General features: G+C 33.7%; 1 protein-coding gene across 1 annotated transcript in view; it reads left to right on the top strand.

Annotated features, from left to right (window-relative positions):
- The window catches only part of LOC149782028 (prostatic acid phosphatase-like), a 65,863-nt gene extending 51,132 nt beyond the window's left edge, over nucleotides 1–14,731 (top strand). Inside the window, exon 11 of the mRNA XM_089933432.1 lies at nucleotides 4,996–14,731. Coding sequence (XP_089789558.1) covers nucleotides 4,996–5,129 — 134 coding nt within the window. The 3' untranslated portion in view covers nucleotides 5,130–14,731. The remainder of the gene's footprint in view (nucleotides 1–4,995) is intronic.
- Nucleotides 14,732–16,019: the final 1,288 nt, after the last annotated feature.

Below are 16,019 nucleotides of genomic sequence, written 5' to 3'. Positions count from 1 at the left end.
GTTTAAATTTGTTTCTGAATGCACTAAAGCATGTTTCGTGGACTGCAATAAAACCAAGCTGCTTTGGCAAATTCCGCGTTGATACAATGTTACAGATTTAGGCTAGCTACATTATATAAAAGACGGAAGATTATGTCCTTACAAATAACATACAAGTGACAAGGCATATACTATCTTCTTTATCTGGTGATAAGAATGGCAAAATAAAATATACTTACAGTTTTACATCCTGATTTTCCTCAAAATGTTTTTTCTTAATTCTGCAAATCCGAATTACATGAGCCATGTCATAGGTTTTCAATCTGGATTACACATTTCAAAATTGTGCTGTAATTTTGATGATAAGTGCAATTGCATCCTCCTTACTGCACTCAAAATGAAATAAGCATCAAATTCCATAGCTTCCTTTTGATAATTGCAATTGAAAGACTTCACATTTTTCCCACGTTATGATTTCAAACATTCAGTGACAGAAACAGAAACACATTTGCAGACGTAAACACGCTTCTCCCGTGCCACTTCAATCCGATGTATTTCATGTATAATTTGCACAGATGAATCCAGTCCAAAATCACAAACTTTTGTCGAATCAAAACAAAATGCCAAAATATATTCATTCCAGATCAAATGGAAAAGTTGTTGCAATGCGCATTCATTCACAATATGACTGCAAATTTCAATTTTAACTTGACACACCATTTTCTTTTGAAAGTTATGTCGAGCTCGCGACTAAGTTCAAATTTATCTGGGCGGAGTTCTGTGCTTATTAATAATGATGTCATTGTGTAATGACAAATCTGCGCTTGTGTATTTAGTTTGGAATACGGCATTCATTCATTTACATTGTTTCTTGTAGTGTATTTTGTTTATATAATTAAACCTTAGGTAGAATAAAAAAAACGAGCATATAATAAAAAGGTTACTGCATTTGTATGGGAAAATATGAACTCGTTTTTTCGGAAGGATATACTGCACTCACAAGTTTGTGCAGTATTCCATCCAAAAACTTGTTCATATTTTCCCATACAAATGCAGTAACCTATAAGTGTTGCTAAATACCTATCACACATATAACATGCATGCTAAATAAACATTTGGTAAACAAGTCTTGTTATTCTGAAACCAAAATTCCAATAAAGTTCCGAAGTGATATTTTACTTTGTGTGGAGATAAGCCACTCTGATGTGAATTAGCATAAGGATAGATATTTTTAATTCATCCAAGGTGTTATCTGAAAATACATCTCCACTGTCCTCCCATTCATTTTATTGCTTAGAATTACACTCACCACCAGACACAAACTTACACCTGGCTGATCTCAATTAATTATCAGCAGGTCTGGCACATGATTAACTTTTATCATGGTCAGTACTTTCCACAAACTTTCTCCTTGTATTTTACTAAACACTTCCTCCTCAACAAAGATCTTGCCCATGGATATGTAATAGTAATGAGTCCTCCATCACCAGCCATCACAAAATGTGCACATTTATGATTCCACCATTTAGCCCCCAAAAATTATTCAGTTTTGGATTACGAGGTCAAGGTTACCAAGCAACAAGCGGTTCCCATGGGTTGATCATGGCAGTCACATCAGCTCTTCCAGCTTTCTTGAGTTGAATGAACTGATCATTCATGTTTCAGACTATTGTGTTACATACTTGCATACATAATTGCTTACTTACTTTACTTTACTTACTTACTACTGACTCACTGACTGATCAAGTATCTTGCAATCTTAGCCTTTCTTGTTTGTTGTATGAGCTGTCATCGCTTGATTTCTGCTTATTGGATGCATAGGATTTATGAGAGTTTCAACAGTATCATTTGTGGTTTCCAGAGAAAGAGCTTCTCTCCTATCAAAAGGACTCCTTTTTTTCAGAAAAGGCCACAACAGGAGGAAATCTTCAAGTTTTCCACTCTTTAACCACTGTGTTAATGACATTGGATACTAACAGAGAAAGTGAAACCCGATTTTGATAGCACTGTTTTTATATGGCAAAAATTGTTTAAAGAGAAAAGATGTTACTGTCATTGGCCAATCCCTTATTGTCAAGAGGTTTACAGTTATTGGCTTTGTTTTAATGCCTGATTCCTTTCTTGCTGAGAACTTTATGTTTGATTGTGGTCTTTATCAACAGAGAAACCTAAGTAATACAGATTACAGCAGTGGAATTACCCTTTTCGGTTCAAAGAAGAGCATGTCATCATTTTCTTTGTTTAATTTCCACATTTATACCAGGTGTTGGCAGTGCAGTGAATAACTTAGTTCTTCAGTTTAATTACTGCGGTATTGATTAAAAATGTTTGGCGTGCAAGATAATACAATAGGATTTGACTGGATAAAATGAAATAACATGGTAGTCATGTGATGAATATATTTCCATACCTTAATTTTTTCTACTGAAAATATTTTTCTCATAATATTTGTGTCTTTCTGAGTTATAATTTTGTTTGACCTTGGAGACAATTTTATGTAGAGATATATTCATAATAAGGTACAGTCCAGTCTCTTTTAAATCTTAAATAGATGATTCATTAAGGACATGTTTTCTTAATTGTGCACATTGTATGATTGGTCATATATGTCTGTTCATCCATCTGCCCATGTTTCTTTTGTAACTTAACTTTATATACCATAATTGGGATAGAGTGATCATATTTGGTATGATATATCGTGAAGATGAGTAGATGATAATGAAGGTTTCAGAACCTGGATGCTGTTATGAATGTGGTGAGCTAGGTGGTTCAGTCAAAAGTCACTTTTGTTTTACTTCATATGAACCTTTCTTTATCATCTGAATTCCCTACCCATGTGGGAGGATGACATTTGCAGTGCTGTTACAAGAGGATGACAATCAAGTTTTAAGATCCCTAATATAGCCCTAGGGATGGAGGTGCAGGCTGGAGGGAATGGGGGTAGTAAAAAATAAAAAAAATATTTGGGATGGCATCCATTTCTTGTTTAATTATCACAAGCAGTTATTTTGCATATGTTGGTGTGTATATGCATAGAGAGCGATTATTTACATATACTGTTAGCAAATACAGTTTATTATAACTGTTTTACAATAGTTTTCACAATGACAATTTAAAAAAGCCTTCATGCAGATTATGATAAATGTACAATTTCAGCATCATTGCATTGGAACCTACTTAATATTAAAGTGATTGAGTGCCTGATTATTTATAGCATAATAATCAGCTGATTTACTTCTATATCAGGCATTATGCAGATTTTACTATATTAACAGTGACAGTCCTTCAATCTTTACTATGACAAGTAATTCTAATGGCTTTATTAAGCTTTTGGATAGGTGGCACATGCCACAATTTGTAATCAATGTTACAATCAAAGTGTCAACAGCATGAAGTGAGAATCAAAGAAAACAAGGGAGACAACTCATGTATATTATTATGAAGACCTTAGATTAGGTGTATTAAAAAAATAATTGTATAATGAGGAAGGCTGCTTTTTAGTTGAGTTGAAGTTGAACTGGATTGATAATAATAAAATAATTATGACATACTTAGTACACTTAAGATACAGTATTTACAGTTTATTATTTTGACATGTCAGCATGTTAATGTGTGTGTGTGTGATTTAGATTTTTAACGTAGCTTTAAAAAAAATTTAGTCATATCACTACAGTGTCTGCAGTGTAACAGTTCATAGTGATGTCTAGCACTGGGGCATCATGCCTTAGACACGTAGCGTGATGTCCCACCCAGTCACATTATCCTGACACCAGGCTGACCAGTCCTAATACTGACCTCTTAATGCTGAGCAACAAGCAAGGCAGCTGTTAGTACCATTTTTGTAAGTCTTTGGTGCATGTTAATATATCACTTTTGGTGATTAACATGCTGAAGACATCCTTGCACAGTATTATTGATTGTCTGTGACAGTAGGAATTTTCATTGCCCCATAGCCCATTTATCCTACATCAAAAACTCTGAATAGCAAATTAAAACTAGAACATAGTTACATGGAAAATGTTGGAGAACTGAGAAAATCCATCATGCAGTCCTATCAAGAGAATGTCGACAAATGCTGGCCTCCCAACTAACAAAATGTTATCCAAGTAGAGCTTTCTTCCAAATGAAATAATGCAGATATTAAATGATGAAAACATTAAGTACGGGAATATGCATGAGAGCCATATGAATGCAGATTGGCACCTGCATATGTCCTCCACAGCAACACTTCTAGATTTGGTACAGCTTCTGAATCCATTAATCATCCCTTCTGACAAAGATCCAACATCTGGAATGCTATTTGTTTCTGCCATGTCAAATACTGTATCTGTGGTGAATTTCCTTAGTATAATTGATACACTTTTTGGTGGAAACATTGCAAATAGTCTCATATATATATATGGTGCCACAACTACTTCAGCTGACTTGAGTAAACTGTAAACTCTGACATTGCAAAGGAATTCCCATGAGAGATCCAATCTTGAAAAATTATGTGTAATGTTCTACTGATTGAAAGGACATTTGCTTTTTGAATTGTAATATGTGAAGAAAAATTGGTTATTAGTATTTGAATTGTGCAGCATTGCTTCAATTCATGTCTAGGACTGTTTTTTCATGTGTAACAGTTGAAAGATGCAGCATCTGAATCTATGCTAGAATTAAATGAAATGCTGAAAAATAATTTTGTTCTTCTTTTTTATCTATACTCTTTCCACTCAAAGACTATATGATAAACAGATTCTCAAATGGGCAGTTATTTAATATTGAATTTTTAAACTCGTTATAATTTCCAGCATTTGCTTACCAAGGCTTACAAAAGCTAGAAATTATTCTGCACATTTCATAAGCTGAAAATTAAATCATTACTTTTTCTAGATCCTCTGTTAATACTATAACAAACTAGTTTTGACTCATCTTCAGTTACACATTGCCTTCTTGAAACAATGGAAGTAGAAATGAATTTTGTGTGTCAGTACTTAACTTTATAAAGGCATTATGTCACTTTCTTTTTTTCAGATATTACAGTTGCTGCTGCTGTTTTGACAAGTGTATTGGTCCTTATCATTGGTGTTTTTGTGATCTCTCAGTGTCTCATAAAGAAGAAGAAGAAGCTTTATGAATACAAAAAAGTCACTTTAGAAATGGCCTAAGACACTTGGAACATTATATGCAGTTAGTTCATACCTCCAGCTCCGTAGCTTTGGGAATATATCGGAATCCTCGTGTCTGTCTGTCCATCCATCCTTCTGTCCATTACAGAGTCTCTTGAATGCGACTAATTCTGTATTACCTGAAGATATGCAATTTTTATAAGAACTTTTGCCCTTTTTAACTTATAGCTGAATACAGTGTATGACAGGATCTTGTGAATGTAAATAGTCTCAGACTTTATCATGGATCACTGTAGAAACTTCGTACGTATTATTATTGTCATCTGAAGATACACATATTGAAAAATTACTTTGCTTTGGAAACTTTTGTTACAGTTCTTGTCCATTTTAAATTACAGTTGATGTAGTGTATCACAGAATCGTGTGAAATGAGATAGCCTGAACAATTTTAGTGAATTGCCATGAAACTTGGAAATGATATGGTCACCATAAGAAGATGCACGTATTGACCAATCACTGGGCTTCTACAAATTGTTAAAGCTATCACTCTTATGGACTTGAAGCCAAATATAGACTATGACAGAATCTTATGAGTCCATCTAGTCATGCAGTTTTCAGTGAATTGCCATAAAACGTGGCGCATGTTATGGCCATCATTAGAAGATAACACATATAGACTGTTACTTTCCTTTCCCAGCTTTGAGTTATTGCTTTTTTTGTCTTGCAGCTTAATACAGTGAATGCAACTAGACCTGAAAACCTTTGATAGATCACTGTGAAATTTGGTACACATCATCATTTGAAGATATGCATACTAGCAAATCACTTTGCTGGTGCAATTTTTTTAGAAAATTTGCTTTTTTTTACTTGGAGTTGGATTTAATGTATGACAGAATTTTGTGAATGTAAATAGGCTCAGTTTTTAATTCATTACCATCTAACTTTGTACATGCTCTTCTAAACATACATGTCAACGAATCACTGTGCTCTCACAAGCTTTGTTAGAGTTTATTCCCCTTTTAATATAAAGCTTATTGTGTTTTAAGTAAGCACACTTGTAGGTTTGTTCAATTTAAATGTGCATGACACTTATGGAAGTCAGTTTTTATTATATGACAGGGTCCTCAGAGAGTTTGAATGAAAATAATGCACAATTCTGAAATTAATTTAGTTGTGGCTACTTCATATTAAGAGTGCCTTCCCTTGGTCCCAAGTATGTTGTACTGGAAACAGCTGTCGGGTTCAATGCCTTAAGGATTTATTGAGAGCTTTTTCATGCTGATTGGTTGTTTTTACCATAAACTTTACAAAAATATTGTGTTTTTGATTCCATGTTATAAAAGATACCTGTATTTCATTGCTACCTGTGCAGTAGATTTATGGATGTATTTCCATTTTATTCTTTGCTGCAGATTGGAAACCAGTACCTTACAAATCTTAAAATAAGTCATTGCTTATATTTTAATTGTTAGCAATGTTTGATTGGTTTATTTTCAAGGACAGCTTACATTTGAGCTAGGCATAGTTTTTGTTAACATATTGGTAGGTGTTGAAAAATCATTATGTATATAAAACTACTTTTGTATATTATGCCTATGCTAAATTTCATACTTTTAATTTCAGAATTGATGAAGTATAAAGTAGTTTTTTTTTAACTGATATGTGATTTTACAATTCCATACATAATAACCTACATGCTGGCTTGCTTACTTTCATGAGCATAATGTAGGAATTAGATGACTTTTATTTTCAGGGCTGGTTTACTTTCAAGTTTAGCTTAATATTCAGTTTTAGGATATACTGAAATTTATATTCACAAATGAGTCATATTTTTCCACTCCTCGAGTCTGACTAAAGAAAATCATTTGATATTTTCTGTTAATTCTCAATTTGCTGACAGAGACCCCATACAATTATTTTTAAAGGCTGCATGTTACAAAACATACAGCCTTTAAAAAATCATATAGGGTCTATGTATATTACCCACATGTACATTGTTTTTTTTAATTCAAACATGGCATAAGTAAATCAAGTGTTTTTGTTGTAGAAGTGAAAGTCTGAGATTAATATATGCATATTTAATATTTATACCTATATCAAGAAACTGCTATGGGACCCCAAAGGAGTCGTATCTGAAGACAAATGGTTCGTTAAGGTTTTTTTAGCATTAAACTGTCAACATAGAATCAGATTTTCTTTCTTCCAAGATGTGTGATTTCTTAAAAGGGATGTGTTTTATACTGTAAACATCAGTTATAACAAAGCCCAAGGGACCCAGAAACTATTATTGTATACTATTATGTTAAGCACCAGAATGGACCCTTGTGATATGCTTCTTATTAGCTGATAATTTGTAATGTGTGATTTTGTTATAAATGCAATTAATTGTATATGGAACACTGTTTACATTTGCATGAAATGAAAGACTGGCATTTTACATTTTCACGTGCCTCCTACGGTATTATTTCTAATAATGGAGAAGGTGGACAATTAAAATTTAAATAGCTCTGAGCCCACATTCAGCAATACTGATGGTCTAAGTGTAAAAATAACTCGAGGTGAAATTTAATAAAATATATCAATTTCATGAACAAATATAGTTGCAATTTCTTTGAACAAATATAGTCAATGACCTAGTCACAATTGCCAATTACTATTTCATCATTTGAATTTAAAGTTTTAAATGAGATTGTTTTCCTTCAGTGTTGTCTGTTACTCATCTGTCAACCTCTTGTTTCTCTTTTGGTACTTCCAGTACCCCTGATGACTGACTACGTGCTCGCCTGGCAATTCTGGATCCGTCCTTCTGACATTTCCAGTACTCTCTTCCGCGTGTTCCTTCCAGCACTGCACCTCCACATGAACTGCTGATGTCACAATAGACCTCCCACATGCTCTCAACTTGTCTTCCCTCTTGCTGATCCTCATATGTTACCTCACACCCACCTAGAAAGCTTACTTAAGAAGCCTTTGTCTGTAAACCTCAACTTAGAATTTCACAAAAATTCCTTCCCACCTTTTAATGAGTGCACAACTTGGAGTACAGTCTAATGCCTCTCAACTTCTCTACGAACCCACTCCTAGCGAGGTTCACACGTGTACTGATTGAAAAATGGATTGGGTCCAAACACAGGTGGCTGCTTATTGAGACTCTGCCCTAGATTTGAATCTCTCAGGTTTGATTGGATATGGTCTGGTCTCCTTGAAAGCTGCCCAGGAATAATTTAGCACTTACTTGTAATTTTTGGGTTTCCAGTCCCGAAAAGCCAGAACTTGCTCCAAGCTGGTCATGACATCTCTGACTGATTGCAAAACAAACAGAGGAGTCTCTACATGGTCAGCCTGGTGGTAGGATTCCCTTTGAACTGACTGCAAATAGGTCATTGTGTGATGGTTAAACAACAAACAGGCAGTTTCTCAGTGTCCAAAATTGGTCTAAAGTTGTAATCTTACATAATACATATTGAAATTATCCCAGGTGCTCTTAACTATGAATTGACTATAAGAAATTATGTATATACATGAAGCATGAAGCATCAGCAAATTTTCCCCACAACGTGACATACATGTTAGAAAACTATTTTAGCATGCCTATGGATGAGCTTACAAGTAATTTATTGACATTATTGTTATATTCTTTATTATTGGTAGATTCACTATTTTGTGATGTATTCATTTACAGTCATTACTGTTACTATTTTATATCATCATAAAACTATTTATTCAAAGTGTAGTTAATATTTACTGGAGATGGGGAATGTCAGGGAAATTTGTGGGTAGGATATAATGTTTGAAATAATAAAAAAACTTGAGCAGGGGTTGAAAAATCACTCAAATTCTATTCATCCAGTCAGGCAAGCACCAAATTTATTTACTGAGAATAAATTCTTATGTGACTGTCTATTATAGAGATCTAATAGCTAACAATGTTAACCAATTCTTTTTCTGTAATATGGAATGTTTTCTGGAACTTACTATGTTATGGAATGTTTTCTGGAACTTACTATGTGACCTTCTAACACCATTTGTAAGTAATTACCAATTGGTTCCAGATTGTTCTCCATCTGGTAAGAAAGTAGTATCGAAAAGTGAGAGCAAAGTTCATGTTTAGGCTTGATAACAACAAATTGAACAGATACATCAGATGGAAAGGTATGGACTTTGAATCAACTAAGTTGGCAATATTCTCAGCCCTGAATTGGCACTCTGTCTAATCAGGTGAGTGATTTTCACCTGCCATTTTCAGTTACAAGATGGAGTTTTGTACCCCAAAGCCATGTTCTTTTTTCTGCTCTGTTTTATGTTAATCTACCATCTATACTCACTTGGGTGGCACTCTCCAGTTTTGTATTTGCATAGGGCTAGAATTTTAAAGAAAAAGAATTTCCCTAGGTGTTCTCACTGGTTATACTAGCTGTTTAAAAAAGACCTTGTATATCTTGGGTATTGTTCAAAGAACCATTAATTCCCTTTATTTTGGTGTATGATTGATGGGTGCAATATGGGTTTTAGAGTATACAGCTTGGCCTTACTCCAGATGTGCATCTTTCAAAAACTGCTAGCTCTGCTTGGTCATTTTCTCTTACTGGACTTCAGAGGTAAATTGTAAAAAAAGAGTCAATAACTTTTTTTACATTTTATATATGTAGTAATTCATCCATTGCACTTTCAGAAGCTGGTATTGTCTAGTTGGGCAAAATTCATTTTCCCTGTTTTAATAGGTGATAAAGGTAGTGTACTTTAGACTAATTCAGGCTGATTTTTTTTAGCACATGGGAACAGTCATTTTAGTTAGCAGTGTGCTTAGATCATGTACAATTTCCATAAGTACAATATCCAAAAGAAATGTCAGCCACATTACATCAAAGTAGCATAGAGGTATGTCAGCATTCTCTCCACTGTGCCTGTTTCAAAGGCAAACTTCACTTTACATATGTCACTCTTTCAAAAGTACATAATTTGTGAGCGCCCCCTTACAAGTTGAATCCATCTGCAAATTGCACAGACACAGATCTACTGTTGCATAATATGCCAGCAGGGCTGGGTCTGTGTAGTTTATTAGGACTAATCAGTAGAATAAACAACATAGACCCTGATCTGCTACCACATTATGTGACTGCTGATCAGGGTCTGTGTTTGTTGCATTTGGAAATATATACAATATGTTATTTCAGCCGATGTGGGCATGTGAGAAAGCTTGCCAGTAGCTTCTCGTGGGTCGGTGGTTCTTTCCGGGGTTTTCCGGGTTCTTCCTCCACCATTAATACTGGTCGCCATGTATAGCCTATCGTGCTGAAAAATGGCGTTAAACCCCACAACAACAACAACAACAACAACAATATGTTATAATCAATCACAAAAATAATGATAAACATGGTTTGCTATGTGCAAACATTTATTGGAACACAAGAAACTGGACATTCAAAGTATAATCTGTATGAAGTTGATGGTGAGGTACATTTATTCCTCTCTATAAAGCACCCCAATACACCACTTTCCCATTTGTAACACTAATACGGTAATTGTTGAAAAATTTTGTTTAAGTATTTCTATTGAATTTCTTTCACTTTTGTTTAGTTCATGGCTCCTGAAAATCAATTATAATGTCATATCACAGTATTAAATATTCAGTGTTAGTGGTGATGCCTAATAGAGAAGTACAAGCCATCTGTTTTATACCAAATACAGCAGTTATAGGTACCAATAGACTAATTCAAACTATAATGGTCTATTTATGTACAAATACAAATTATACCATTTTGTTGCAAGTTCATTAAAATATGATCACTTTTTATATGGAAATCTAGTTATCCTGTGTCTACAACATAGATATATGAAGATCGTAGAATGTGACATATTGGAGGAGGTATTATTTTCTAGCAGAGCACATAATGTATGAAAAGCATGCATATACATCCTGCATAACTCTAGACAAAATTTAAGACTTGTTGAAATTGGGGCAATAATATACAGAATTTCTACTTTAAAAAATCGCATTTTCAGTTGTTTATTGAAAGCAGGTGGGTATACCCAGAAGTTATGACATTATAAAGCAAGGGCTGTCAGTAGTTAATGTGCTCAAAATAGAAACCTAGTGGTATAACCTATAATTAATGTAGAATTTTTTGACATTTTCCTCTTTTTTCATGAAGCATTCCCTTTTTTCCATATTATTATGGGTGGATCAATATCCAAGATTCCTCAGTGTTCCTACATATTACAGAATTACTCATTTGAGAAGTAATAATAATTTATGTAAAAGTTTTATTTAGGTCAGAGAAGTTACATAGTTTTACCAATGTGGTAGATGAACTCCATGAGAGTGGGAGTGGTGGGCTGGAAGAGTGATCTCCCCGTTCTTTATTGGCCATTACACAAGTGTATATGTGTGTATATACTTTGATATATGGAGTGATAAATCTTGTCAATAGAACAAATATTTTATGCTGATGGCACGGAATAGCTGCCAAAACAATGCCAATATTGCCAATATTTCACCTGGTTGATGGATTCAAGTGGGAATTGCAGTTACCTCCTATTGTATATATCCTGTTCTTATTAAATTGATTAAATAACTATTGCAGGATATAATGAACAAATTCATACTGGGAGCAAAATCATTAGGGTTTATGTTTCTCGAGCAGTAAGTGCTGTTTTGCAAGTAGATTTTAAAACTGACAACTACAAAAGCTGGTCAAACACTCATTTTGAAATTTCTGGTAAACCATAACCGTGAGACAATTGTCTTTGCACAGATATTGCCCATGAAATGTTCATTAATATGACTGGTTACTGGAAACTTGCATTTTAGTATTGAAATGAAACCTGTCATTGTTATGTATATGCATCAGGGTGCATTTTAAGTTTTTATTAGATTTATAAGATATTTATAACTTATTTTTATTTATATCTTCAAATGAAGGCTTACTTTGCAGTGGGTTGCTAGTTCTTTTAAAATCAATAACAAAGATTTTCAGTCAGTTTGTTGATGATCTCATAATAGCAAAACAAACATAAAATGTGCCATAAATTAAGTTATATGCTCATTTTTTTCTCCGTTAATTTTACATTGTCAGAATCATGCAATATTTTATGATATTGCGTTCATGTGCATAATGTGTGTGCGATAGTGTATTAGGAACTACTTGGTGAACAAATCATGTACACTCACTTAGTAGACACTTTATGTTTTGGTTGATTAAATTTGTTTCTGAATGAACCAAAGCAGATGTTTCATGGACTGCCACATACCAGCTGCTTTGCCACATTCCATGTTAACTTTTTTGATACAATGTTTCGATTTAGGCTAGTGATAGATGCCAGACAGGTCATAAAATTGCTGGGTCCCAACAAATAATATGCAAGTGACAAGGCATTAACTGTCTTCTTTAGATGGTAATAAGAATGGCCAAAAATATACTTCCAGTTTTACATCTGAATTTCCTCAAAATTTACTTTCTAAGTTCTGCAAATCTGAATTACATGAGTCATGTAATGTGTTCTCAAGCTTGATTACACATTTTGAAATATTACCATAATTTCGACTATATTCCAAGTGCAGTATCCTCCTTACTGCACTCAAAATGAAATAAACATTATATTCCATAACATCTTTTTGATAATTGCAGTTGAAAGACGTCATATTTTCCCCCACATTATGATTTCAAACATTCAATGACGGAACAGAAACATTCTTGCAGATGTCAACACGCTGCTCCCTTGCTGAAATCAGATGTACTTCATGTAGAATTAACACAGATAAATCCAGTCATTGTCACGAAATTTCGCAAAATCTACAAAAATACCAAAATCTTTTCATTCCAGCCTAAATGGAAAAGTTGTTGCAATGCTCATTCATTCACAGTATGAATCTAAATTTTTATTTTAAACCAAAATACCAGTTTCTTTCAAAAGTGATGTCTAGTAGCGCGCAACCAAGTTCAAATTTATCTGGGCAGAGTTATGTGCACATTAACAATGTTGTTGCATACTGATGAATCTGCACTTGCATATTTTGTTTGGAATACAGCATAAATTTAGTTACTTTGTTTCTTGTATTGTATTTTTGTTATAAAACTAAGCCTTGGGTAGAATAAGAAAATGAGCATGTAATAAAAAGGTTACTGCATTTGTTTGGGAAAATATTAACTCGTTTTTTTGGATGGATATACTGTACTCCCAAGGTCATGCAGTATATCCATCCAAAAAACTTGTTCATATTTTCCCATACAAATGCAGTAGCCTATAAATATACAGTAATTGCAGCTGCTTAGCAGAATTTTTATTTGTGAACTGTTTAATAGCACTTTATCAGCATGTGCATAGATTTATAAATATCCACTGCTGGAATTTGGAACATAAATGTTTTTATCCTGGTTTATGCATTCTCATATTTATGAAGGCAGTTTATAGTGTTACCTATGTCTCACTGTTACATTTTGTAATGTGAGATAGTTCTATAGAATTAAGTCTTAAGGGATTGGGCAGAACTTACGTGATAATTATATACTTTTTGTATTAATCAATTTGTGACAATTTCTTTTTCTTCTACATTATTTATTTTGTTCTAGACTTTTAACTGAATCTCTGTATGTATATTGATTGTGATGAAAAATATTCACTATTTTATTTGTTATGAAGACATATTATCAATGAAAGGCCTTGAAGATGATATTACACATATTTTTATAGCAATTGTGTTATGAATTTTATTATAGATTGTATATGTTACAGTAATGTGCTGTACATTTAATATTATATCAAGTTTTGAATAAAAATATTTTCATGTATTACTACAAGTTGTAAAATACAAAAGAGAAAGAAGGATAAAAAACAATTTTTGGAATCTGACCTCAGTTTTGTTTATTAACTTTATAGTTGACACTTTCTCAGGACATGAGTTGCAGACTTGAATAATTAATTATTTGTATTGATAAAATTACTTTTTCACCATAATATGGATAGGGGAGAGAAGAAAAGAGATATAGGGTTTTACTTAATCAGATTTCTTGCAGAGTGAAAACTATTTTACTAACTTTCCTTTGTGTCAATAAATTGTGGAAAGATTTTTTTCATTAGTATTGTATTTAAACATTATATTAATGGATTTAATAACTGTTTACACAGCAGTTATGTTTGATGAAATATAATTTCATAAGATCAATGAACTAAGGAGGTGAAAAGTGTCAGGTTCATTGATTTAACGATGTTTAACTATGTTCTATTTTATTTATTATGTATTTACATAGCAGTACTTTGTTTATTCATGAGAAAAGGAATACCATTTAAATTCACAAGTCAAGTCCAACTGCAAGAAACATAGACCCTGAGCTGCTGTTGCATAGTATACCAGTAGATCAGGGTCTATTTTATTTGTTCTACTGATTAATCTTAACTGCATAGACCAATATCTGTAACTGTGCAGTTTAAAGTTGGACTTGATATGTGAGTACATAGGGTAAGTTATAATGATTCCATGTAGATTGAATGTTTACATTTACAGACTTTGTTTTGAATAAATAAGTTATAATGATTCCATGTAGATTGAATGTTTACATTTACAGACTTTGTTTTGAATAAATTCAGAATCATTCAGAACATACCAGGTTCAGTTATATTCTCCATGATTCACATTTCCATTATGTGATATTTGTGCCTCATTTGATATTTTACATTTCTGCATGAAATGTTAAATAGGCAAAACCTAAGATGAACACAACAGTTTGGCTTCTTATGATGTCACTGATATAGCATGTGACACAGGCAAAATGCATCGCTATGTAACACGTGAGTGATCTTGGCCTTGGCAAAGGAAGCTGTGTGACATTGCATGTTATATTTCCAAATTTGTACAGTTATTGTCCTTTTTCTTAATTATACCTGCCATAAAGCAGAGCCTATCATGTTAAGATAACTGTCGATCCTTCCACCTGTTCTGTATTTTTCTTTTGCATGATAGCCAGAGCTCTCGAACATGTACCATGATCAAGCTTTCTAAGTACTGTAGCTTGTGTTTGGGGTAAGGAAGAAACTTGCTGGTTAGGGGATCAAAAGATGAATGGTCAAGGTCACGGACTAAAAGAAGGACAGCTGTTTCCACACAATAACCTGCATACCAGATACCTTGACCAGACTTTGTACAGGGTCTGCATTTGAGATAAGAAAGACATCTGAGATTTGTGGATCAAAATGTGATTGGTTAAATTCAGACTTGTGGTTTCCACATACTCTTTAATTTTTCTATCACTAACTAATACCATATTTTGTGAATGTCCAGCATTTGAGACAAGTTATTGTTGTTGTTGTAGTGTTTTACGCCATTTTTCAGCACACGATAGGCTATATATGGCGGCCAGTAATAATGGTGGAGGAAGAACCCGAGAAAACCCCAGAAAGAACCACCGACCCACGAGAAGCTACTGGCAAGCTTTCTCACATATCCACATTGGCCGAATCTGAGACTTGAACTCACGCAGACAGAGGTGAGATGGTAGTGATCCATAACAGAGAGCGCTTTAGACCACTCTGCCACTCGGGGTCCCATATTTGAGACGAGAAAGTCACCTGTTCCATTTGGGTTGAAAAGATTAAAGTCATTGTCACATGGACTGACAGAAGGAAAATTTATTCCATAAAACTCTAAGTTCTATACCACATGCCATGACTAAGCTTTGTGGATACCTTGCATTTGAGTCAAGAAAGGCATCTATCAATTCTGGGGTCAGTAACTCAAAGGTCAAGGTTACCAAGTAAAGAAAAATGGTTTCTACAGAATAATTTGATGTAGCAGATGTATAATTTACAGTTTTTGTACTCGTGTTTTACATAAATAAAAAATTATCAGTTAATTGCAATGAGAATATTGTTGGTGGATTATCATAAGAGCTTGCTTCATGAGCAGTGCAAACTTGAACTGCACTCATTGGCTTA

This window comes from Sinohyriopsis cumingii, chromosome 15 (assembly GCF_028554795.1).
Source record: "Sinohyriopsis cumingii isolate HCF-2022 chromosome 15, ASM2855479v2, whole genome shotgun sequence".
In the NCBI taxonomy this organism is placed as follows: domain Eukaryota; kingdom Metazoa; phylum Mollusca; class Bivalvia; order Unionida; family Unionidae; genus Sinohyriopsis; species Sinohyriopsis cumingii.
The sequence above is the reverse complement of the archived record's forward strand: the minus strand, read 5'-3'. Positions and strand labels throughout refer to the sequence as shown.